This window comes from Onychomys torridus, chromosome 5 (assembly GCF_903995425.1).
Source record: "Onychomys torridus chromosome 5, mOncTor1.1, whole genome shotgun sequence".
NCBI lineage: Eukaryota > Metazoa > Chordata > Mammalia > Rodentia > Cricetidae > Onychomys > Onychomys torridus.
Window position 1 is genome coordinate 135,847,105 of NC_050447.1, and position 27,170 is coordinate 135,874,274.

At 36.5% G+C, this 27,170-nt stretch overlaps 1 protein-coding gene across 8 annotated transcripts in view; it reads left to right on the forward strand.

Annotated features, from left to right (window-relative positions):
- Positions 1-49: 49 nt before the first annotated feature.
- Ercc6l2 (ERCC excision repair 6 like 2) overlaps positions 50-27,170 on the forward strand; it is a 166,249-nt gene continuing 139,128 nt past the window's right edge. For 5 of the 8 annotated variants that reach the window (XR_004945064.1, XR_004945065.1, XM_036189133.1 and 2 more), the window contains exons 1-8: positions 156-262; positions 4,536-4,960; positions 8,219-8,338; positions 13,625-13,818; positions 21,238-21,399; positions 21,796-22,003; positions 24,350-24,490; positions 26,771-26,884. Coding sequence is in view for 6 of the 8 variants with exons in the window: in XM_036189133.1 (XP_036045026.1) it covers positions 220-262; positions 4,536-4,960; positions 8,219-8,338; positions 13,625-13,818; positions 21,238-21,399; positions 21,796-22,003; positions 24,350-24,490; positions 26,771-26,884 (1,407 nt within the window). In the remaining 2 variants the exon portion in view is untranslated. Of the gene's footprint in view, positions 263-2,618; positions 2,719-4,535; positions 4,961-8,218; positions 8,339-13,624; positions 13,819-21,237; positions 21,400-21,795; positions 22,004-24,349; positions 24,491-26,770; positions 26,885-27,170 lie in introns of those variants that run through there. The other 3 variants (XM_036189131.1, XM_036189129.1, XM_036189130.1) reach the window with 3 other exon arrangements.

Sequence of the window (27,170 nt, forward strand, 5' to 3'; positions counted from 1 at the left end):
GCGCTCGTTCTCGCGGGATGTACAGGCTGTGGCTGAGGCTGGTCTAAGTTTGCTGTCGCTGCGGTGACGTCGCCCCGCCAGGCCCCACACAGTGCCGAGCCTGAGGCTGGGCGCTCCCGCGGCCGATGCCGGGCGGGCGGTCTGCGTGCCGGGCCCTCCTCGCTGCCGATCGCTGGATGCCGCGAGCAGCGGGGCTGCCAGGCGCCTCCCCCTGGCCCGATGGACGCCTCCTCCCCGCAGCCCCGCGCGGAACTCCGCAAAGGTATGAGCTCCGAGCTCGCGCCTCTGTGCAGACTCGCGTCCTCAAGGAACTTCCGGAAGAGGCTTGGTTCCCTTGATTGACAGCTGACGATTTAGAACCCTTTCACCGCAGGAACTCCTGGGCTTTGCGATTCAGTATTAAGAACCTGAACTTCAGGATTTACTGCAGCCCCTCACAGTTACTTGCTGAACAGTGGGAGCAGATTTCCTCATCTTTAAATGGGGACAGTTGGGTTCGTGACTATTAGAGGAGATGAGATGTATGCAAGTGACTCCACTTGGACCCATAGTGAGCATTCAGTAAATGTCAGATATTTTTTTGTTTGCTGTCTTTGGTTTGTATATGCCAGTTATTAGTTAATAGGAGCTTGTTAAGTAGATGAGTGAAGGCCTATTTAATTGAGTTTAGTTTTATTACACAAAGAGCTTACTACCTGGTGTATTGAAGCAGAATTCTGCCTCTAGGAGGTCACCAAGAGTTTGTGCAGAAGGCATGGTTATCTCATAAGTCATCAGGATGCAGGCTTGCCCCCAGCTCTTACTAATAATAGCGATTGCTGTAATAGATTAAAAATTTATTTTGTGTATGTCTGTGTGTGCATGCACCAAGTTAGAGACAGCTTGAGCTAGTCAGTTCTCTCCTTTCACCTTGTGAATTGTGGGGATGTAACCCAGGCCACCACTGTTACCAGCAAGTTGGTTTACAGGTGCAGCATCCTACGGGACCTTACAGAACAGATATAAAATTGAGTGTTTTGTGCCCAGGAATCTTCTGATAAATCTTGCTTTTCCTGTGAGGAAAGTATTTTAGGAAAACAAGGAGGGATTCAGTGCTAAATCTCAGAGTAGACAGCAAGCCTTGAAATCCCAGGCCTAAAAACTGGTAATGTCATAATTAAGAGCCTACAAATACAAATGCCTTTATGAGTCTGGCTGGAAAGGTGAACAAGTGGATCTTCTGAGTGTAGATTATGGGACTGGTATGCTTATTCCTCAGTTGGTCTAGTGGAAGATCCTGTCACTTGGTATTTTAGGGGGAAAGTACTGATGGAAAGAAGCACTCAAAGGCTCTGAGGTGGCAGCATGTGTTCCACGTTGGAAGCAAGCAAAGAAGGCACTTTGGAATTGAGGGAGGTACCCCAATCATTAAAGCATTATCGCCAGTTCCACCACTCAGTAACAAGTCCTCCCAGCTTTGACATTTGCAATCTCTGTTGTAACTGAGTCATCCCTGACTCAAACTTCATCTATTTGTTTCTAGAAATTACTCAAATTCAGATACGAAGGTGCCCATACAATATGTCCTTCTTGTGTTTTCCGCATACAGTCCTACCTGAGAAACTTTGTCTAGACTCCCTTCTCTAAAATATGTTTCCTAATACCTCTTTCCTATAACATTCCATTCTCTTCTTCCAAATTCCTTTTTGTCATTATGTTTATGCCTGTGTATTTTTTAGTGACTGCCATCTCATAGATCAATAATTTGTTTTCACTTACAAATTCAGCTTACGTTTGTTAAGAATCTTTTGTGTGTTAGTCCTGGAATTTTTTTTTTTTTTTTTTTTTTTTGCACTAGACATTCCAATTTGTGTAGATAAATCAGATATTTAGGATAGTTAATATTTATTTAAACTACTGATACAAAGTTTCTTCAACAATAAGTCAAGCTATAGGACATAGTATTAGAAAACAGTACAACTGAATACTTGAATAAATGGTATAAGTAGGAGGTATAAAAGAGAAAGGATAGAGAAAAAGAGGATGTGAAATAAGCTTTTGTTCCTCAATGTTTTAGGCATCTTTCATTTCTGCATTTACTTATTTATTGACAACCACCAGGAGGGCATATTCTTGAAAAGGAAATTATCACTAATGGAAGAAACAGACAAAAATAAGTAAACATATTTAAACATAGTGTAAATGCTATTGTAATGAAATACTGAGAGAGAATAATGGGATATCTATTAAATAAGACAGACTAGCAGTAGAGAGGTTGTGAGTGATTCAGCATAAAGAGATGGTGGCATGTATTAAGGGGAAAGTCATGAAACTACTTACTACTTAGGGGCTAAATCAAATCTGATGTTGCGTTTTAAAAATAAAGTTTTATTAGAATACAACCATGCCCATTTATTTATTGTCAGTGACTGCTTTTGCTTAGAAGAATAAGAGAATTTTGGTTTCTAAACTATAATTTAACAAATAACTAGTAGCTGACCATAGAAAGGGTTTTCCAGCTCTTATTTTCCAGAGATGTTGGCATAGAAAAAAGTGCTATTTTTTTTTTGTTGTTGTTGTTTATTTTTTTCTTTGTTTTTCAACAGGGTTTTTCTGTAGCCCTGGCTGTTCTGGAACTAGCTCTATAGCTCTGTAGACCAGACTAGCTTTGAGCTCAGAGGACTAAGAGATCCTCCTGAATGCTTGGATTAAAGATTTGCACCACTACTCCCAACTGTGATATGTTTTTTGAAGTAAAACCAGAAAAGATATTGTGGTGGATGGCATGTGGGGGTAATATAAAAAGAGGTATAAGGGCTAATGGTTTTCTACCTTGAAAAGTATAAATGATCTCAGTTAATAAGGTGCAGGGAAACTACTCACTACCATTTTTGACATTGTTCTTCATTTTATACCCATTATGTGGTACAGTGTCTGATAAAAAATTGGTGCTTAAATTATGTATGTTGAGTGTCAAATTAAGAAATTGGGTTTTTAAAATGAGAGGGTATTTCCTAGGTAGGGAGATGCATCATTTAAAACAAAAGTAATATGTTAAGAACTGCTGTAGTGGTATCATTAGCTCAGGCTCAGCTAGTACTGTCCTAGAAAGAAGACACTTTGACCTGCACATCCTTTTTACCTGTACAGTGGAGTAGGGTATTAATTTTATAATAGTATAACAGTTCTCAGTTTGGATCTAAAAGAATAGAGTGGGAGAACATGTTTTTCCATGTGTACTTAGGATTACTATGGTAAAATCTCTTCAGCAAAGTTAGTGGGAATAATGCTTTTGAGGAATAATTTTTGAAGATTGATGAGTTATTTTTTATTAAGACGGCATATACTTATTATAACCAAAAATGTTATGAAGTCCTAGCTGGAACTCCTCAGAAAGACCCTAGGAAACCACCAATGGTCTTGTGGTATCAGTGAGGAATGTGTGAGAAAAATAATCTCTGATATTCTTAGAGTTTTAGCCATATGTTTCTTGGATCCTTGTAATGAGGAATTCCATTTGGAAAATTATTTTTACTTGGTGTTTTCCATTTAGTATCCTTTAAATTACTTAGTAGTACATTCTAGGAAACCTCCCCCACTCATAGTGCTGTCTTCAGAATAGAAAATAAAACGTATGGCTGAACAGTTAACAAAGAGTCAGCTCAGGTATGTAGAAATCAGAATCTTCAGTGAATGACAGGATCTTACAGAGGGCTATTAGAACTCATCTTTTGTTATGTTTTGCCAACATATTTATGTGCACCACATGTATGCCGGCATCCAGGGACATCAGAAGAGGGTGTTGGATAATTTACAACTGGAGTTACAGATGGTTGTGAACCACTATGTGAATACTGGGAATTGAACCCTAGTGTTCTGCAAGAGCTTCAAATGCTCTTCAAGGCCATCTCTCTAACCCCTAGAACTCATCTCTTACAATTTAAAGTATTCAAAACCCAAAAGGGATAAGCTGTAATGGTTGTGACATCATTGTAGTTAAATAAGAGATTCCCTTGCCTAGTTAAATACCTGTATCCAGAGAAGGAGGGGGTAAATATAAAGCAGATATCACAAAAGAGTTGCTGTCCTGAAGATTTTAGCTTCCTCTTTACTGTGTCTATTTCTCTTACTGAATCATATAAGGAGTAATGTGTATAATGTTCGTGAGTCAGCAAGAATATTTAAATTAGAGGATCTCAGCTCTGGCTGTACATCAAGAACAATTTTAAATCCAACACTAACAACAAAACAAATAATGAAACCAAATATCTGTGGCTCACATCCATTAATTGAAGTTACCAGAGGTCGTAACCTGGCAGTATATTTTTAAACCCCAGAGGAGGTAGTGACACACAACCAGGATAAGAGCTATAGAAAATAGGTTATACTGGTGATTATAGGAAAATATCTGATAATATATTTTAGAAAAATGTCTATGAAAATAAATATTTATTTTGTTTCAGTTATTTGGAAAACGTTATTTTTTTTTTCTGAGTAGGTAAATGAGATGTGACTTCATAAGCTTTTTGTAAAGTTAATTTTCTTCTTTATTTTAGACAGGTGGTATCCAGGAGAAAGATGTCTTGCTCCTTCTTTAGATGATAAGAAACTTTGTGAAGCAAGCATAAAGTCTGTTACTGTGGATGAAAATGGGAAGCCATGTGCAGTTCTCCTGTATTCAGATTTTCAAGAAAGGAAAATACCTCTTCAGAGACTTCAAGAAATAAAATCAACTAAAGATTGCTCCAGAAGTTTTATATTTGATGATGAAGATTTAGAAAAACCTTATTTCCCAGATCGAAAAATTCCATTATTGGCCACTACTTTTAAATTATCTGAAGATGGAGACTCCATTCCTTACACTATTAATAGGTACTTGCGGGATTACCAAAGAGAGGGAGCACAGTTTCTCTACAGACATTACATTCAGGGAAGAGGGTGTATTCTTGGTGATGACATGGGACTTGGAAAAACAATACAGGTATTTATATTAATTACTTTATAATTAAAAATAAGCTCATCCTATGTACAAGAATGCATACACTATGCAAATCTCTCTTTTTAATACTATCTGTTTGTTTGTCTCACTAGCTAGATGGTAAAGTTTCAGAATTGAGGACAGTGACTCAGTGTGCCATTATTTTATCCTCAATTCTTCATTAGTATTTGGGGAATAACATTTTTCTTAATTTTTATTCTTAGAGAAAATGTCATATACAGTGTAAAAAGGTAATTAACTTCCAGTGCCCTAAGCTCTTAAAAAAAATAGCTCTTGCATTTTAAAGACAAATTGTGATTTTGGTTTGGTCTGTAATTCATATTGTAGGATTAGAGCTTGTAATAAGAAGTGAGCTAGATCTCCTTTCAAAATGGCACTTAATTAAAAATAATGTTTTGATCATATTCTTTCCCCTCTCCCAACTCCTCTCAAATCTTCTGCCTTTCCAAACATAATGTTCTTTCTCTCTTAAAAACAAACAAACACAAAACAAACAAAAACTCCACAAAACTGAAGCATGAATCTTAAAGAGTCTTATTAATAAAATCAAACCTGAGGCCAGTTATTGGGGTGATTGCTGGAAGATCAGAGACACAGAACAAGTCACAGCTACCTCACCATGTCAGTTCCTCAGGTGATCCTTTTTCCTCAGGCTGGAAGCTTCTGAGTCCTCCTCCACATGAATCTCAGCTGAACTGTGTTGCTCCAAAGCCTGAATGCTTAACCAGCCGAATTCTTAACTAACTACATGCTTTACTCTTCCTTTAGTTCCTGGTCCTCACGCCTTATATACCTTTCTCTTTCTGCCTCCACTCCCAGGGATTAAAGGTTGGGTTTCTGGGATTAAAGGCGTGGGTTACCATGCTTAGCTGTTTCTAAAGTGGCCTTGAACTCAGAGCTCTACCTCCCAAGTGCTGGGATTAAAGGCGTGTACCACTACCACCCAGCTTCTGCTATAGCTTACTCTTCCCATTTTCTAGCCACCATTTTTGGCTTTGTTCTAGTGGCTGTCTGTTCTCTGACCCCAGATTTGTTTATTTCGGGGAACACACAATATTTCAGGGAACACAATACCCACCACACAAAACAACAACAACAACAAAAAACCAAATCAAGGAATCAACCAACAACAACACACACTCAAAAGAAAAACAAGAACAAAGAAAACCCATGGGCTCCACTTTGTATTGGTCAAGAACTCCTGAGCATAAAGCTTATCCTGGAGAATGGTGGATACACCCATTGTTACTCTATTGAAGAAAATGGGTTTTTCCTTTTGGATCAGCTATCAGTTGCAAACAAGCCTTTTGGTTAGGAGTAGGGCTTTGTGCTCACTTCCCTTTCTCCATTCCTGGATGTTGTCTGGCTTGTGTAGGTATTGAGCATGCTGTCACAGTTTCTGAGTTCATGTGTGCATCAGCCCTGGTATACCTAGAATATGCGATTTCCTTGGAGTTGTCCATAACCTCTGACTTTTGCAGTCTTTCCATTTCCTCTTCTGCATAGATCTGAGCCTTGAGGGGGAGGGGTGTGATGAAGACATCACCTTTAGTGCTAAGTGCTTTGAAGTTTCTCAATGTTTGCATTAACCTTTGTTAAGCAACAAAAATCTTTTAAAATTATGATTTTGAAGCATTCTGTTTCTTTTTATGTTCTGTGAGATGAAAAATAAGGAATGTGGTTATCTCTTTTAATCTTATGAAAAACACTTTTTTTTCTTCCTTCTTTTTCTTTTTTTCTTTTCTTTTTTTAGGGGGGTGGGTAGGCCTTTGGTTTGAATGTTTGAACTGTTTTCCAGACTCATATATATTCTATGTCAGGAGGTGAATGCAGGTGAGGAAAGATGGACTATAAAAACATTTGCTTGGCAGAGTTTAGAAGGGAATGCCTTTGAAAACCAAGCTCTTCCAGAAAGATATTTTATCTTTGAAATGCAGGTTATAGCTTTTTATTGTTCTAGATGTGACAGACTTAAATTTTTATTTACTTATTTATTCTGTAAGCAATTTTGTAAATATTTCACAATAAATCACTTTCTAATTATTTTCTTCTGAGGATTAGTTTTTAAGTCTTCATTCTAAATTTGTCATAGATCTGTAAATTCAGATTTATATAGACCTGTACTGTGCCAGCGAATTGTGGTAGAGCAGGCCTGATCTTCTCCAACTATTCATGTTTCTTTTGCTGTGGAGTAGTAGCTTGGAGTAAGTGTTTCCCTAATCTTGTATGTCAGTGTAGCTTTTGACAGATTTAGGCCAGTAAAAATAGCATAGACATGATGAGTGCCATTTCGGCCCTGGTCCATGGTCCACCTGTGGGATTCTTCACAGCCTCCTTTTCTCTCTTGGATGTTAGTACATTATAGCTAGCATTACTTTAATTAACATATCAAGCCGAGAGATTTCCATGGTTTTAATTTTCCTGTTCACTTAGAGTGTTTTCTTAGCTAAAGTACAAGTTTATTTTTATTTTAACATACCTTTTTAAAGTGGGGGTAGGGGTATATGAAGCAGTAAAGTTAGAAGTTAGTGTATATTATTATTGTTGTTATTATTATCATTAGTGTATTTAATGAATTAGGTAAAGCTAATTTTTAACCGGACCTTAAAATTTTAATTATAACATTATTTCAAAGGTCTGAGATTCTTTTTCTAAATATTTGTTCTTAATTATATGTGTATTTGTGTTTCTGTGTATGGTTGAATATTCCTCACTGTTGATTGTGTGGGGCTGTGCATGCTTTTTCTTATTTTTATTCTTCTCATTTAATTTTTGGAGAATAGTTGCTATTCATAATGGTATGTGTATTGATGAGTTGTGTTATCCTTTCTTAAATTAGGTTTCTGTCATTCTTTAGATAAATAAAGGCACAAATTTATGAGGCAAATACTTCCTACCTTAAGGAATTCATTTTCTACAAGAACAGAAAAAAATGTATAGTTTATTTTAGAGGTTTTGAGAAGATAGTATCCATGAATAGAAACAAATAGTAAGGTAATATCTCAGATGATGGAATAAGAAAGAATTCATCAAGTGGGCAGAACTGTTTCAAGATGAGATGGCCATGTGGAATTTTGTGTGTTCAAAGGTAGTATTATTATATGTTTGCTTGTTAATTCAAAGAAAGTACCAATATTTTTATGTTTCCTCTAACATCTTTTTTCTGTAGTCTACTGATTAGTTTGTACATGTACTGTGAAATTATGTATAGTGATAGAAAAAAAATCTTTTTTCTTCCAGGTTATTTCATTTCTGGCTGCAGTTTTGCATAAAAAGGGAACTCATGAAGATATTGAAAATAACATGCCAGCATTCTTACTAAAAAGTATGAAAAAGGAACCCTCTTCTACAGCCCAAAAGGTGAAATATCTAGAAGTATTCAGCATTTAAACACAATGTAATGATGTATTGTACATTTTAAAACAAGAATTTAGACATCAAACTATTTCTTTTATAAGACTATTTTTGGGAGGTTACCAGTTTCATCTGCTTATAGCATCAGGTTATGTCTCAGACTTTTCCATCTACATAACTAATCAGTCCTGACTCCTGGGATCAGACAAGACTGGACATGTTCAGGGTGGAGTGGTTGTTGACAAAACAAGAGATTTGTAATAAAACAATAAACTTATTAGAAGTGTTATGCTTACAGTCTTTGTGTGTATATGTGCTTGTGTGTGTACATATGTATGCAGAAGTACATGCACAAATGTGTATATGCTAATGAGGATCAGAGGTCGATGTCTGGTGTCTTCTCTCTTCACCTTAGTTTTTGAATCAGGGTCTCTCACTGAACCTAGATTGGCTGTCCAGCCAGCCCCAGGAATCCTCTTATTTCTACTACCCCAGTGCTGGGACTACAGGTGTTCACTGCTACCCAACTTTTTTAAAACATGGGTGCTGAGGATTAAATTCAGGTCCTCATGCTTGCATACTAAGTACTTTACCTACTGAGTCATCTCTCCAGTCTCCTGTGTGCTTCTATGTTGTCCTCAGTATTCATAAAGTTGATAGGAATAAAGATGGAGTGATCTGATGAAAACAGTACTGTTTTATTAAGGTAATGAACTATATTCCTCAAGTTCTAAGATGGCATTGTTTTAATAAGATTTTATAAATCTTATTCACAACATTGCTAAGAAGTCCAAGTTTACTCTAGTGACCTCAGAAGGGTTATTTTATATAAAAAATTAGAGAAGTACTGATTTATGGTATTTTGTTAATACTTTAAATTACCTTACTATTTTAACAGCATTCATGAAACTTTTCTGCAGTGCAATCAAGAATCCTAACTTCTTCTCTTGAATGATGGTCTCTAAAAAAGAACTCAAGCTTGGATAGGTGGCAGGTGTGTCTCCTGCTTCTAATACGATTTTCTTGTTTATATGAGCAACTGAGTTTAGAGAAATCTATATTAAATGTTCTGTTATGACTAAGGTTGATCTTGTTTTTGTGTTGGCTTTCACTAATCTCTTTAAGTTTGGTTTCATAAATTTTGTTTGTATATTGGTTACATACTCAGTTAACAGATTATTTGCTGATTTCTGAGTTCAGTCTTATAACTTGACCTAAATGATTTTGTTATCTGTCATTGCATATTTTAGATGATGGTTCATTGCTGAACTGATTTTTTTTCCATTGAAAGGACATTTCTTTTTGTTGAAGTACCCAGGATTCCATCTTTGAAATCCCAGAACTAAGCCCTATATTTACTGTAGAATTCTTTCAAATAAGTTCACTTTTGAAAAATGTGTCCAGGGTTAGTGAGATGGCTCAGAGGACCAGGGTTCCTAGCATTCACAATTCACAACCATTTTTAACTCCAGCTCTAGGGGGATCAGATGCTTCTGGTCTTCACAGGCTCTGCATATATGTGGTACCCATATGTGCATATGTACACACACACATAAAATTATTAAATAAATGTTTTTGAAAAATTTAAAAATACGGGCTGGAGAGATGGCTCAGAGGTTAAGAGAACTGACTGCTCTTCCAGAGGTCCTGAGTTCAGTTCCCAGCAACCACATGGTGGCTCAGAACCATCTGTAATGAGATCTGATGCCCTTTTCTGGCTTGCAGTCATACATACTGTATGCATAATAAATAAATAAATCTTAAGAAAAAATTTTTTAAAAATTTAAAAATACGTATAGTACTTTCTTAAGAGTAGGGGAAGCTAAATAATGATGCCAGAGAAATCTTTTTTGACAAAAGACTGATACCACTGGTCTTTCTTAAAATCCCTGGGCATTACTTTTATTGACCTAGTCCTTCCAACTGCTTCACTTTGTCTCTTGGATTCTGTTATTGTTTTTATGGCTGTTTGTTTGATGATTTCTCTTACGTGGGTACAGTATGGCCTTCTCAGTTCTACAGGGGTGGGCGTATCTACCTGTTGCCATCTTCCTGAACTGTTCTGCTCTGCTGGGAGTTCCTTTCTGGGCATCATAACACTACTACAGATTATTTTCATACTTGTTCTTCATTTTGTTGGCATCAGTGCATATATGCTTTTAGAGAGTCCACTTGAAGTAGCATACATTTTTAAAAGCTGTTTTGTGAAAAAGAGAAAATGAAGTGCCAATGAATTCCTAAAGGAAAAGATACAAATCATGCATTTCAAGTGCTGATTCTTGGAATGATTTATTAGATATAGGCTAAGTTTATGCTGTAGTTTTGACTTTATGAAATAAATCATAGTAAGTCAATTAAAAATATTATCTTGTAAGGCCCAACTTTGGAGATTTTCAGAAAAAAATTATAGCAGAAGAGAAGAGGCTAAGGAGATAGCTCAGTGGATAAAGTACTTATTGTGATGGTGACCTGAGTCTGTGCCCCCAGTACCCATGTAAAAAGTGGGTTGGCAGTTTGCATCTATGTCAGTGCCAGGAACAGAAACAGGCAGATCCCAGGGCTGGCCAGCCAGCAGCCTAGCTAAAACAGCAAAGTTCCAGGTTCAGTGAGAGAGGTGGGGAACCGTAGAGGAAGACATTCAAAGTCAACCTTTGCCCTGCACATATGTGCACAGATACGTGCACCACACAGAAAGAAAATTGAAATTGAAAAATGAGAGGAAGAATTTCCTAACAATTACAATACCAGTGTTAGAAAGATTTTCATTGGTACTCAGCAAAATACTTTTCAGCTACTTTGTTTACCATTGACCACCTTTTTAGCTCTTGTTATATGACTGAAACAATTGGAAAGTTTCTGTTTTCTTTCTATTACTGTGATAAAACACTTTGGTCAGATGCAACTTGGGAAGCAAAGGGTTTATTTGGTTTACAGGTCATAGTCTATCATTGAAGGGCAGAAAATCCCAGTGGGAACCTGGAGGCAGGAACCATGGGAACACTGATTGCTGGCTTACTCTTTCGCTTCCTCTCAGGGTCATGATTAGATAGCTTTCTTATACAACCCAGAATAGCTTGCCTAAGGATGGTACAGCCCTCAGTAGGCTAAGACCTTCCACGTCAATTAATAATAAAGACAGCTTCTCACAGACATGCCCACAATCCAACTTGATCAAGAAAATTCCTCAATTGAGGTTTCTTTTCAGATGACTCTAGGCTATGTCAAATTGACAGTTAAGATTAACCAGCACATAAACACTAGAACAGAAAAATAAGGAGCCAAGCAGTTTTAAGAAGAATCAGTCACAGGAGGCTGCATTGCAAATGGCACTAATGTGAACACCCTTGTGTATACATCTCATCAACTTTTATAGTTAATAAGTGGAGGGTAAGTTCTTAGCACTGCAGTTGTAAGGGCAGGAACTATTGGAATTGTGGAAAACTACTGAGCGCCCAGATAGAGTTTGTACCCAGGATTCTTAGCTTGTACGTATACAAAATTTAAAGAGAGACATCACAGTTGAACTTAGTATTTTGAGCCTTGACTTTGTATTTGAAAGCAGAAAAATTAAATTGTAAGGTAAGCTACAGTAGCAAAAGGTATTTGAAGTAAAGCAAGAAAGAGAAGATGCTCCTGTATTTGGTGAGTGGGGATAAGGAGTTCAGTTAAACTTTTGTTTTCTGCTTTCTCTTTACAAACATAGTCACATATTTTGTTTCTTATGGGTTGTAAGTGATCTAGATGAAACATTATATAGTACCTTACATTTTATAGATTTTTTTTTTTTTTTGGTTCATCTCTTAAGAGTGGGGCAAGTATAAACCTTTAGAAAAGTTTACCAATAATACTCTTATATGTAACAAGCTAGGAGTATTGGTCATAGAGAAAAATAAAAACATAAAAAATTTTAAGCTGTTGATGAGAGTGATATTCAGGGCTAAAAAAGAAAGGTGGAACCTCCAAGCACCACTTTTCCAAACTAGGTGTGTTAGTAATCTTAACAGACTGCTTTGGTTGAAAGCTGAATTAATCAGCTTTCTGTCACTGGAACAAATTACCTGAGATAAGTAACTTAAAAGGAGAGGTTTATTTTGGCTCTTAGTTTTAGTTCATGATCAGTTGTCTTCTTGCTCTGCAGCCTGTGGCTAGGCTCATCATGCTAGGAATTCATGGCAGAGGAAGCTGCTCACTTCTTGGAGGCTAGAGTGAAAAGATAGAAGAGATAAGGGCATATCCTGATAGTTCAATTTCTTTTCACAAGGTTCTGTCTCTTTAAAGTCCCATCATTTCCCCAGGAACCAAGCTTTTACCGCACATGCCTTTGGGGAATACTTAGTATCCAGACTGTAGCTTATTTCCAAATGGAGAATAAATTCTGTTTATATGAATTCAGTAGAGAACAGGGGATAGAGGTAATAAGTATTGATAAGTCTTGAGAACATTGCTGTAAAGTAAGGGACTGGTAGCCAAAGATATACAGTGGAGAAAACCTGTTTTGTTTCAGTTTGATTTTATTTTGTTTTGTTTTTTTTAACCCTGGGGAATATGCTCATGAATAAAAGTGGTTTGTTATAAAGGTAAAACTGGTATGTGGGGAAGGCTGGAGTCAGTTTTACCATGTTGATTCTAGATTGGCAAGAGAGATAAATGGGAGCCACTGAATATAATCAAATGTTGTTTTGAAGAAGATAAAAACAGTTATCTGTGGTCAGAGGTGGGAAGGCACAGTGTATGGAAATAATAAAGGTAAAGTTACTAATAGAAACCTACTTGGAGGTTCTCAACTTGCTTCAATTTTATAGTGAGTTTCTCATGCCTTCAACAGAGAGAATCTGAGAAAAATAGAGTAGGAAAGAGAGGTGATAGGAGCCCCAGAAGACTGTGTTTGGAGAAGGATGCTACCCATTTGCTTTGCATGTTAGCTCTTTAATTTATTGTTGGGTTCCTGATTTTATTGCTGTCTTTCTCTTCTTCTTCTTCTCTCTCTTTTTTTTTTTTAAAGTCACTGTCTTTCTCTTAAAGGGTTACTTTTTTCTTCTTCAATTCTTTTAAGAATAAAAATGAAAAATAACCATTCCTTTCAGTGGATTATCTTTTTTTAATTTTTTGTTAAAAAGCTAATTAAGCAGAGTATTTTTGAGGATTTTTTTTTTTGTCTACATTTAGCAAATCAGTCAGTTGTATTAATCACTTACTTAGAGCATCAAAATCAAAGATTGAGACTATTGATACTTTGTATTTCATGTTGAAGTTTTTAATTAAAAACATTGATGCTTTTCTTCCTGTTTTTAGATGTTCTTAATAGTTACTCCTCTTTCTGTCCTCTACAACTGGAAGGATGAATTGGATACCTGGGGATATTTCAGAGTCACTGTTTTACATGGTAGCAAAAAAGACAACGAACTGATTCGTTTAAAGCAAAGGAAATGCGAAATTGCTCTGACAACCTATGAAACTCTGCGCTTGTGTCTAGAGGAGCTTAACAGGTAAAATCATAAGAGTGATGCTGTCAGAGTGCTGCTAACATCAGTCGCATGCATCCTTTATGTCATGATTCAAAACTCAAACTCCTATAGCTTGATTTCATGTCAGGGTTATAAAGCAGAGGTTGTGATAGCTGACTACATATGGAAAGGTGTCCTACCACTTTATATTCTATTCTTAAACTTAGAATAGGACTCCTTTCTAAACTGCATTTTAAACAATGGTAAAATTTGTCCCAAGTCCCATGTACAACACTGTGTAAATGATGCCCCCATGAGTATTGAAATCCACTGAGGATATTTTGATCTGCACCTTAGTTCAATAGCATACCTTGACATATTTCCAAGATATATAGAAAAACCTCTGATTGGAATGTTGAGCCACACTGATGGAGGAAAACCAATTAAGAGGTTTATTTTGAACTAACTTGTGCTAGAATTCCTAATTCATGTGTATAGGTCACAACCTTAGGATGTAATCATGTTTAAAGATGTGATTAAGAAAAAATTTGGCTGTTTGGGTAGAGCTACAAGTCAGCATAAGGTGTCCTTACTAGATAACAGACAAGTACCAAGAGCATATGAACAGGGAAGGACATGTGAGTTATCTAATATCTTTTAAATGCTAAAATATTACGGTTTCAGTCAGTTTGAATTATAGTCAGTGAAAGAGAGAATGGCAGAAAATGACCTTAAAGGTGATGCTTTCACATCAGCTAAAGTGCCCTGGCTGGAGATAATAATGAAGAACAAAAAACAACAATTTCTCAGAGGTTTTGAAAACACAGAATGTATTCAAGAGTAAACTGTAGCTAGATGAGGTGGTGCATACCTGAGCTTTCACCTGCTCTGAAGGCTGAGGTGGGAGGACCATGAATTTAAGGCCAGTGTGAACAAATATAGTGGGGCTTATGTTCAAAATATCAATAACAAAGAAGAATAAAAGCAGTCACTAATCAGCTATGTGGATTTGAGTAAATCATCTCATCTGGAAAATGACAGGATGAGTTGGATATGTTTCTGCTAAAATGGACTTTCAGATACAGGTGGAAGGTTCTATTAGAAATAACTTAATGAGGTTCAGTTTATATACAATAATACTGATTTTTAAATGTAGTTAGCCTCCATTTCCACAGGTTCTATATCCAGGGACTCTTAGCCAACTGTAGATTAAAACATTAGCTAGAAAAATGTGTCTATAACAAACTAATGATTTCTTTAAACAACTCAGTATAATATTTTTACATACCATTCACTTTTTGGTGGGTATTACATATTATCTAAAGATTATTTGAAGAATACAGATACTGTGTCATTTTATGTAAGAGACTTGAACATCCACATAATTTGGTCCCTGACCCAATCCACAGATACAGGAGCACTTTATATAGTTCATTGAATATTGATCTGGTATTGTTAGATTTTTTTTTTTCTGTAAAAGTCCACTTAGTAAATATTTTGAAGCCATACATAGTTTCTGTAGAATATTCTTTTTTTAAATTTTTTACAGCTCATTAAAAATATAAAACTATCCTTAATTTGTTGACTATGCAAAACTATCCTCAATCTAGGTGTGGCCCAGTGGCCACAGTTCAGTGACACCTGGTTTTGAACAATGAATATTTGAGCTCAACCCCCTTTCCAAAGAAGGGAGAAACATTTCAACTGCCCTCTTCTTTACAGCTAACCTTTCTTCAGTTCTCACCATGGACACTCAACTTGATTTCTATCATGACAGACTGTTTTAAGCTGGTCCAGAGAATTCTGTTAATGCAGCTAGATTGAAAGTTTCCTCATTCATGCCTGGCATCTTTGCCCAACATGTTTTTGAGATTCATCTGAACTATTTAGTAAATCAGTGATTTTTTTTTTAATGTTAAATTGTATTCCATCTTATGCATATGTTTCTCTTTTTCTTACCCATTCATTTGAAAGTATCTATTTGATTTTGTTTCCTATTTTGTTATTATAAGTAAAATTTAAAGGAATATATTTATGGAAGCCCCTTTTTGACATACGTTTTTATTTCTATTGGGTAAATAAATGAGAGTGGAATTTGTGGGTTTTAGAATAAGTTCAGGCTTCAGTGGAAGAAACTGCCAACCCATTTTCCATGATGACTCTGCCATTTTACTTTAACTGGATTGTATAAAGGTTTGTTCAGTAGCTTCATTATCTTACCGATATTGGCATTGTCAGTCTTTTTGTTTTTACTCATTTTAGTGAGCATATAATACACAATATTGTGAGAGGAATTATATTTTTCTAATGCATGTGCACCTGAAAAGTTTATTCTGTGGTTGGTAGGTATAGTATTCTATAAATGTCCAGTTTTAGTTGTGTATTTTTGAGTGTTCCCTGTCTTTGCTGGTTTTCTTTAGGGTTGGTTATATTTTCAAAGATAAGATTTGGAATCATAGGTTTATTTTTATCTCCTCAGTTCTGTAGTTTTAAGTCATACATTTTAAGTTCTGTTTATAGGTTCACATGAATTTTCAAATTTTTCCTGATGGATTAATTTTTAAGTGACTCCTATTTTCATATTATATTGTTTTGTCTAATACTACCATACTGCCAGCAGTCTCTTTATCCCTGCTGCATATTATAGTTTTCCCTCTTTTTATTGCAACATTTTCTTTATTTTGTAATGAATCCCTTTACAAGTAGAATATAGTTGAACTTTTATTTCTTTTTTTTTTTTTTTTAATGTCCATTCTGACAATTTGTGCCTTTGTGGGGTATTTAGACCATTCATATTCAATGCAGTGTTGGTAAAGTTTTACAGACTTTGGATATGATTTTTACCCATGATGTTTGTATTTTACTGTTTTATGGATTTTGACAGAAGACACTAATCTTGGTTATGGAAAGATTATTAAGCAGTTTGTCTAGGCTTAAACAGTTAAGTCAGTGGTGGGCATGAGGTTTTAACACCAGTCATCTGTTTTAACTCCAGACCTCAGGGTTCTAGCCAGCATGTTATCTCAAAAGATGTTGTGCAGTTAGGTAAATGTAGTAAATTCACTTATCATAATAAGTCACATTTTAATTAGTGTTTACCCGTCTCTTTAGAGTATATTCCTTGACATAGATCTCCATATTTAACTTCTGTGCTTCTGTGTTTACTGCATTTTAACATCTATGTGCTAAAATGTATAATTGTTTTGTTTTGGTTTGGTTTGGTTTTTTGAGACAAGGTTTCTCTGTGTAGCTTTGCACCTTTCCTGGACCTAGCTCGGTAGACCAGGCTGGCCTCGAACTCACAAAGATCCGCCTGCCTCTGCTTCCTGAGTGCTGGGATTAAAGGCGTGCACCACCACCACCCGGCATATAATTGGTTATTTTATGTGACATTATGTGCAAAAGTAGGGAAATGAGGACATTGGTTTTTGTTGTTGTTACTTGTATTAGTTCAAATGTCTTCGTTTTGATATATTTTAAATGTTTTATGTTTAATCTGAGTGAGTACCATTTTGTGAGTGTGTAATAAACAATCCAGAGTAGACAAAAGCATGATATACTATGGTTGAACAATATTTAATTATTATATATTTTACTTTATGAAATGTTGGCAAGTTTGTATATGTATAAAGAGTCAAATAAGGCTTGTAGGGAAAACTGCATTTCTTTGTACACTCCCTCTTAACCTGTACCTTCAGCTGTTATTACTAGTCAGTCAGTCTGTCTGTTGGACTCTGACTCTCCTTTTCCCTCCCTTCCTTTCCTCCTCATCCTTACCCCCACCCATTTTTTCTGTTTGGTTTGATTTTGAGACAATCTCATCTAACCCAGGCTGGCCAGACTTTGCTGTGTACCTCTGGCTGGCCTTGAATTCTTGACTCCCCTGCCTCGACTTGTTGAGTGCTGAGATTACAGGCATGTATCACTATGTCTGGCTTTTATATCCACGTCTCTAACAGTGTAGTTATGCTACAATTTTTAATGATTTTTCTGTGTCAACTTTCTATTTTTTAGAGGAAATTAAGATTTTTGCTGTATTTTGCCTTTTATATTCTTACATGAAAATAACTTTCATGTTTATATTGTAGAGTGGGAGTTGTTATTTATGAGGTTCAAACATTTCTTGAACAAACTTGGGTATTTATGTGACTCCAGTTTCCTGAGTCATCCAGTACCTCCAGTTTCTTGTTCCTTTAAGAGCTGCTCATATGTATTAGAGTGCTCCTTGGCTTACTTTGCTGACTGCTTTTCTCTGCTTCTGTAAGTCATCTTATCCATCTTTCCATTTCTTCCTGTCTGTGTTCTGGAGAGGTTCTATCTTTTTGTACGTTTTCCTTAAGAAATCTGTAAGAAAGTTGAACAAATGTGTATGAGTGTCTATCTGTTATAGCCAACAGATCTTTTGTGCATAGCTATGTATGCATATGTGTGCACTCTTGTGTATATGTAAACATGTGTGTATCCGTGCATTGCACACACATGCATACACATTTTGTCTAAGTATATTAGTGAATCACTTCAGCAAGTTTCACATAGCATGACAGCTTGAGTACTAAATATTTTAATGTTCTAAGTTTGTGTTCTTTAATGTTGGTTTTTTGGTTTTTTTATTTGTTGTTTGTTTTTACTTTTTTAGGGGCCACCACTCAGCTCCCAAATAAAGACATGGAGACTCAGTCTTACTTCTGAATGCCTGGCCTTAGCTTGGCTTGTTTCTAGCCAGCTTTTCTTAAATTAAATTACCTTGTCTGCCTTTTGCCTCTGGTATTTTACCTTTCTCTATTCTATATACCTCTCTTTCCTTCTTACTCTGTGGCTGGCTACGTGGCTGAATGGCTGTCCCCTGGCATCCTCCTCCCATCCCTTTCTCATTCTTCCATTTTCTCTATTCTTCTTGTGTTTATTCTCTCTGCCTGGCAGCCCTGACTATCCCTCTCCTGCCTTGCTGTTGGCTGTTCAGCTCTTTATTAGACCAATCAGGTGTTTTAGGCAGGCAGAGTAACACAGCTTTATATAGTTAAACAAGTGCAACATAAAAGAATGCAACACATCTTTGCATCATTAAACAAATGTTCCATAGCATAAACAAATGTAACAGAACTTTACAGAGTTAAAATAATATTCCACAACATTTTATACCTCATTACCCTTGTCATATGGGTAGGTAACTTGGTAAAGTGTTTGCTATGAAGCGTGAGGACCTGAGTTTCATTTCCTAGAACCCATTGGCCATGGTGGCACACACTTGTAGTTGTGGAGATAGGTAGATCCCTGGAGCTCACTGGCAAGCTAGCCTAGCCTAATTGGCCAGCTCCAGACCAGTGAGAGATCCTGTCTCAAAAAACTAGGTGGATAGCATCTAAGGAATAATACCTGAGTTTGACCTGTCTGTCTTTCATATGCATGTGTACATATATAGGTACATACATACATACATGCATACATACATACATTCACAAAAGAAAGTAATAAAATATTAAAAGATGAGGGGGAAACAAATGTCCTTAAGATATTATCAATAGTTTCTGTAAAGCAAAATTCAGTAAAGGTTTGAGTGATGGCTTTTCTTATTAAGTCTTTCATACTTACCTAATACAGAATGATCCCCTTTATCATTTGTATCTCAGTATGTTGAGCGTGGCCTAAAGCTTCGTTAGATGCAGGTTAACATTGTTGGCAAGGATGCTTTATGAGTATAGCTGTGGACTTCATGTTTGTCACTTTGGGGCATGCATGCTGTTCATTGTTAATGACACTAAGTTTGTCTATAGGACAAGAAGGGAAGCATCCATAGAACAGTACCTTCACAAGTAAGGTTTTTTTCTTTACGATAGCAAATCTATGAAGTGACATTTTACTACCATTGAAGTATTTTGATTCTTATGTCCATTTATGTATGTTTTGGTATGTAAACTTTATCCTTACTTGAATCCATTTATCTTGTTGGGTCTTATAGCATAATGTATTTTTCTAGTTTCTCTTCTATAAAGCAAAGTCTCCTTTATTAGGAATTAGATACAATTTTAACTTAAGTCAAGGTCAATGAATGCCTGATTGTATTGGAGTGAGAAGTTAAACTAATGAGTAAGTCCACAATGATGGCAGTTTATCCTCCTTTTTTGTTTTCTGAGTTGTTGACATGCTTATTTGCAATTTGTGCATTTTCAGATAGTTCAAGTTATTTGCTCATCTTTTGATGTTGTTGTAGCATATAGTCCAGGTTCAGGTATTTTATCTAATTATAGTTTGCAGATGTTTTCTCTTAGTCTATGTCTTTCATTTTCCTAATGATGTCTTCAGAAGGGCAAAAAACTTTGACAGCATCTAATTTATCACAAAAACTTCTGAGAAGTTTTCATCTGACTTAGAATCAGGAAGATGGTTCTGTTTCATAAATTTTAATATTTTTTCTCATTTTGACTTATAATCTATCTTAAGTTATTTTTGTATATGGTGTCTGATTTTTTTCTCTTTAACTTCTAGATGTTTATTAAATATTTACAACCAATTGTAATTGAGTTTTTTTGGTTGTTGTTGGCTTTTGTGTTTTGTTTTGTTTTCTGAGGCAGGGTTTCTTTGTGTAGCTCTGGCTGTCCTGGAACTCATTCTGTAGACCAGGCTGGCCTTGAACTCAGAGATCTGCCTGCCTCCTGAGTGCTGGGATTAAAGGCGTGTAACACCACTGCCTGGCATAATCATTATTCTTGATGCTTCAATATTCTTTTCTTTTTGGTTTTTGAGACAGGGTTTCTCTATAGTTTTGGTGCCAGTCCTGGATCACACTCTGTAGACCAGGCTGGCCTCAAACTCACAGAGATCCGCCTGGCCCTATCTCCCCAGTGCTGGGATTAAAGGTGTGGGCCACCACCACCAGGCTCCAATATTCTAATTAGACTTATTTCTGGACATTAATCCTAGTTTTGGCTCTTCAGCATTTCTGCTGTGTTTCCCCACTAATCTCTCAATGATACACAGCACTTGTTCTTTTTAATAGATTGACCATTGCAACTGCTCATCTCTACTGGGGTCACAGCATTAACCTTTCTAGTAACCAGTATTCATTACCAGTTTCAAAAAAAATGCTGATGTCTATATCAATGCTTTTCAAATTTAACATAAAGTTTGTTTCTTTTATGTGTCTGTTTCTGATTTGTTACTTAAAGGAGGAATTGTCATTTAATGATATTTAAATAGCTTTCATTCCAGCATTATCAAACATGATCTTTAAACCTGTTATAGTATCATATGCATTTATTAGGGTTTACAAAATCATGTCTTTTCTCATTTCTCATTTTTTTCTATATTTACCAGTAGTGTTCTGTGATCTAGGGTCACTTAGCCAGATGAGAACCAGTAGAATCATCAAAGGATGAAGGTGTTAGGGAGAAAAAAAAATGTCTAACTTCTTTAGACTAAGGTAAAGACATTTTCTGTTCCCCACTCTTCCCTTTTTTCTTGTAGTTTGGAATGGTCAGCTGTTATTGTAGATGAAGCTCATAGAATCAAGAATCCAAAAGCACGAGTGACAGAAGCCATGAAGGCTCTGAAGTGCCAGGTCCGCGTTGGCCTCACCGGCACCATCCTTCAGAACAACATGAAGGAGCTGTGGTGCCTTACGGACTGGTAGGTGAAATGCTTAGACATTTACTGGATTTAGCTAAATGCTGCCTTGGTTTTTGATTGCTAGTCCTTTAAACCACAGCCCCTCCCCACCGAAAACTGGTTATTTAACTGTTTACCAAAATATTCAGTCCCAAGCATGTTTCAGTGTAGAAAGTCCTCTGAAAGTCTTAGCATGTTCCTGGTGGTCCCCATAGTAAATAAACGCTGAATTACCAGCCCTGTCACCTTCAGGTGTAAATGGTTATAAAGGAAGGAGTACTGTTTTCCTGGCTCTTGTTTTTGTTGTCATTCATAAGTAAGCCACTGAATATATTCTTTACAAGCAAGAGAATTGAATGCTTTTCTTTTTAAATAATTTAGTAACTTTGTTACATTTTTCTTACTGCCTTTCTAAAGGGCTGTGCCAGGACTTTTAGGTAGCTGGACCCACTTCAAGAAGCAATTTTCTGACCCAGTGGAACACGGTCAGAGACACACAGCAACAAAAAGAGAGCTTGCTACTGGCCGAAAAGCTATGCACAGACTTGCAAAAAAGATGTCTGGCTGTTTTCTCAGACGCACCAAGACCCTTATCAAGGGTCAGCTGCCTAAGAAAGAAGACCGGGTGAGAACTGCGTTTGCTTGTATTATTAATTCTTCATCAGGTTTTTTTTTTCCTTGAAAAGCATTTCTTTTTAGGATTCCTCTTGTGGAAAAGTTTGTAACATGTGGGATTTCAGAAAACATCAGTTGAACTCAGTTTTATTTCTTGCCTAATTTTATTGATCTGCCAGCTTATAGGCCTGCAATTAGTACATGTGTTAATTAGCTTTCTATTGCCATGATATATTCTGGAGATAAGTCACTGGAACCTAGGAAAGATCTATTTTGGTTTCAGTCCATGGTTCTTTGGACCTGTGGCCTATGGGAGAACATGGTGAGACAAGCTCTTACCTCACAGTGGTGAGAAGGAAAAAGACAGGAAGGGGCCAGGAACCCAATACTCACTTCAGACACAGTCTCAGTGACCTAAGTTCCTCCTTAAAGGCTCCACGTGCCAAAGGGCAGTGAGCTGGGCCTGTAGGGGGCCTTTGGGATCCAAGCCATGGCCATGTGTATCTAATATAAGTCAGGTGTAGTGGAGCACTCCTTTAATCCCAGCACACAGGCAGGTGAATCTCTGAGTTCAGACCAGCCTGGTCTACATAGTGAGTTCTAGGCCAGTGGGATCTACACAATGAAACCCTTTCTCAAAAAAAAAAAACAAAAGCCAAAAAACAAAAACAAAAATCCAGACCAAATTCTCATGTCTTATCAAGGCTTTTGATTCAGTTCTTCCTTAAGGAAGTAAGGACAGCTTCCCTTTGTAATGAGTTTTTCCTTCACACGTGGTTCAGTGTGCTCTGTGGCATCTTATTTCTAGTTATAGTACTACAGTGGTTTAGCTCTTTTTTTCTAAGTTGATTTTATGTAGAATGCTGTTTGTAGTTATGCTACTGACCTAATTTTCAGCTTGTAAGAAAATAACATTGTTACTATTTAAGAAAATTGGAGTTGTCTAGGATTTTTAGATTTTTCACTGTCTAACTTTGTGATTCTTAGCTCCAGCAGTAGAATAAAGATTCTGTAAATTGTTACAAGCTAAATCTAAGTCATGCTGTCTTAACTAGAGGTGATGATTGTAAGCATTGCAGCTCAGATGGAAAGGTTATTGTGTTAGAGTACTTTGTGAACCTCTGCTTTCTAAAATGTTGTGTATGGACGTGTGTGTGTGTGTGTGTGTGTGTGTGTGTGTGTGTGTGTGTGTGTGTTTGTGATCTATTTAATAGGAATAATACAAACAAAATACATCAAGAGAGAACTGTGCCTAGAGATTTAGAACTTGGGCTCTGGCTTCTCATTTGAACAGCTTCCTCAGGGTCTAAGACCAGTGTTTGTTAAGGAACCAGTGAGGATAGGCAGACTTCGAATGGTTGCTCTGATATGCATGACACATAAGAAACACTGTTAGTGTTGAATACTAATATAAAATACCCTTTATAGTGTAATCACTGAGTGCCATCTTCTGTGTCCTCCTGCTGTTCTTAGGTACTTTTATATTCAAGACTGAGCATCAAGGAGTGATTATATTCTGTACACATATTTTTAAAATTCTAGCATTGTTTTAAAGACATTCCTGTATTTGCTCGATGTGTATTTTTTTGTAATACTGTCTCATTGTAGTTATATAAATACTTAAAAATAGGTGGCTGTTCCTTTTAATTCATACTCTTTATGGCTTGTTATGGATAATTTGATTTTATGACAGTGGTTTCATATATAGCTAGAAGAATTTTATTAGTTTCGAATGCTGCCAGAGGCAGGAGGGAAATTGTGTTCGTTATAAGTTGGTTGTATTGTTTTGTTACAGTGTTTTGTTCTGTCCTCGAATATGGACATATAATAGCAACTTACGTTTGCTTTTGCATATATTTATTTAATTCTTATCTTTACTAATTTTAGGAATTTAGATCAAGAGCCTAAATACAAGTAACTAAAGTAGCATGAAATTTCTAAGGTTTTTGCAGTTTTTCAAATATTTAAGTAGCATTTGTTACTTATACTATTGTTCTAAAGTCTTTTGTTTTACATTATCATTATTTGTTTGCATGATAGACTGATATACTTCTAAGAAGACCCATGATATACTGAGAAATATGTAAGGAAGTCACATTATTTGTTATTTTTTCTTTTAAGTAAAAACAAGAACAAATTAAAGGATTATTTAAAAGTGAGATGATAGTCTGTACAATATAAAATGAGGTGAGGAGCAAGAATGAAAGAGGATAGGGGAGTAATTGTCATAAAGACATAAGTACAGGTAGATAGTATAGGTGATTGTGATGTTAACCTCATGAAATCTAGTGGGCATTGTGATGATTATTCTCATTGCTATAGAAATCCTAATAACTGTCATCTCATCTGTCTACAGATAGTGTATTGTTCTTTGACAGAATTCCAGAAAGCTGTCTATCAAACAGTGTTAGAAACAGAAGATGTGGCTTTGATCCTTCAGTCCTCTCAGCCTTGTACCTGTGGCAGTGGCCAGAAAAGGAGAAATTGCTGTTACAAGGCAAACATTTCCATTTATCTTCACTGTTTTGTTCTTGTGTCAATAAAACCACTTTTCATCAGTTCTTTAACTTTTAGAAGCTATGTTTTTAAAATGTTATCAAGGGACCAGGGAGATGGCTTGGAGAGTCTAAGTACTTGTGACACAAGCCTGACGAGCAGAATGCTAATTCCCAGAACCCACGCAGACAGCATGCAATAGCAGGATCTGTAATTCCAGCACTCTTGGCAAGATGGGGTTGCAGACAGGAAAATCCCTGGGAGCTTGTGGGCCAATAAGAGACTCTGCTTCAAAACAAGGTAGAAGGCAGGAACTGGCTTTTAAAAGTTATCCTCTGGTCTCCACATGCATGCCATAACACATGCATGTCTGCATCACACACATACACATCCATAATCAGAAGTTAATCAGAAATTTTTTACAGTATCAAATCACTGCATTATAAAATACAAAATTCAAATAGCAGTAAGACCTAATTTAGAAATTAAGCTTCAGTTTGGTATCTGCTCACTTCCTATTCGGAAATAGCCTACTTTTGTCTTAAAATTCCATTTTCACAAATTTTTCATCCACTGCCAGTAAGAATGAATCACTGCTTTGCTGATGAAACACAACTCCTTGCCACAGAGTCTATTTAATAGAGACTTGTGTTAGTAAAACAACATGTTTTCTTAGAGGCAAAAAGTTACATGTTTTGTTTTGTTTTGTTTTGTTTAAATCTGCTCTTTATTTATTTGGTTTTCTGAGACAGGATTTCTCAGGCTGTCCTGGAACTCACTCTGTAGACAAGGCTGGCCTTGAACTTAGAGATCCACTGAGTGCTGGGATTAAAGGAATATGGCAATACTGCTGGTTATTTTTTTTTCCTTATTTCTTCTTCTGTAATGATTATGGGGACCCACATATTTCTCTAGATTGCTTTTTATTCTATCAATTGGTTTTTCTGTTTTCAGTCATTTCCAATTTTGTAATACTCCATGTATCTAGAAAACTTTCTAGTTTTGTTATCAGATTTGGGGGTCATACCTTGTTTCCCAAGTCAGATCTGGACACTCATCAGTAATCCAATAAAAAGAGCCAAATTAAAAGTGGAAAGCAGAAAAAGGAGATTTATTAAGCACAGCTACTTCGGGAAGAGGGACAAAGACCCAGCAAGTTCCTCAAGTCTATATTTTGTTGATTGTTTTTTACTTTTTGGGGGGGCCTGCCACCCAGCTCCCAAATAAATCACACAGAGGCTTATTAGTTATAAATGCCCAGCCTTAGCTTAGCTTGTTTCTTGCCAGCTTTTCTTAAATCAACTGGTCTACCTTGCCTCTGGGCTTTTTCCTTTTCTTATTTCTGTGTATCTTATTTTCACTCTTACTCCATGGCTGGCTGTGTGGCTGGCCCATAGCATCCTTCTCTCCTTGTTCTCTTGCTCTTTCTTTTCCTCCCAGTTTCTCCTGTTTATTCTTTCTGCCTGCCAGCCCCACCTGTCCTTTCTTCTGCCTTGCTATTGTTCAGCTCTTTATTAGACTTTCAGGTATTTTAGACAGGCATAGTAACACAGCTTCACAGAGTTAAACAAATGCAACATAAAAGAATGCAACACATTTTTGAATCATTAAACAAATGTTCCACGTCACAAACAAATGTAACACATTTTAAAATGATATTCTACAACATCCATCTTCCTATTTCAGAAGTGAGATCAACATTTAAATTGAGGGCCAAGCTGTGACAGTCAAGATGCTGTCCCGCCCACCACTGACCGATCAGTGTCTGGACTTTGGTCTGTAGGGTGGTTTTACAAGTTGTTAGAACTGTGTGAAATCTTCCTGCAAGTCAAGTTCCCTCTCTGGCTGGTTCCTTTTCCTCCTCCCAGTCTGAGATTCCTGGGGAACTCCTGTTTTCCTGGGTTCTGTTGTTTCAGTCATCTGATAGTTAGGTTGAGAGACAAGTGTCTCCTTAGAGTATCTTCAGTAATAAGTAGAGAGTAAAGTTTTCTTTAGAACACTGTGACTACATCATAGTGTTGCTACTAGGGCCCTCTTAATGGCATTCTGTCACTGTTCCATTTCAGAATGGAGACTCCCTTTTTATTAAATAAACACTACTACATTATGTTTCATGAAAAGTGATTCTAGGTCCATGGTTCAAGGAAATTCTTCCAAGTAGTTGGCCTTCACTGTCTTAGATAATTAGACAATAAGTATTAGTGTTGTGTTTTATAATTAGTTATATAGCCACATTATTAATGCTTTTCTTATTTGTGTTTTTTTGTCCTTTCTGTTACAGACTAATGCAAAGGGTGAACAAGTGAGAACTTTGTGTCTTAGTTACCTAACTGTACTGCAGAAAGTAGCTAACCATGTTGCACTGCTGCAGACTGCCAGCACCTCCAGGCATCAGGTTGGTGTTGACTTTACATTTCTCCGTGATGCTATTGCTATAAAACCAATACTGTATAGTGTTGTTGACACACACACACACACACACACACACACACACACACAAAACATAACTCTCATCTTAAACGGAGTAAGAGATAATTTATTCTGGAGCCATTTCAGTGACCAGAGCCTGGGAAGAGAGATTTAGATGATCCCACATTCCATTTTTTAGCATGGAAGTGGTTTTATGAAGTTTTATAGTTTACTGAAGAAAGAAACTCAGAAATCTAGGCAAGTTTTAAAAT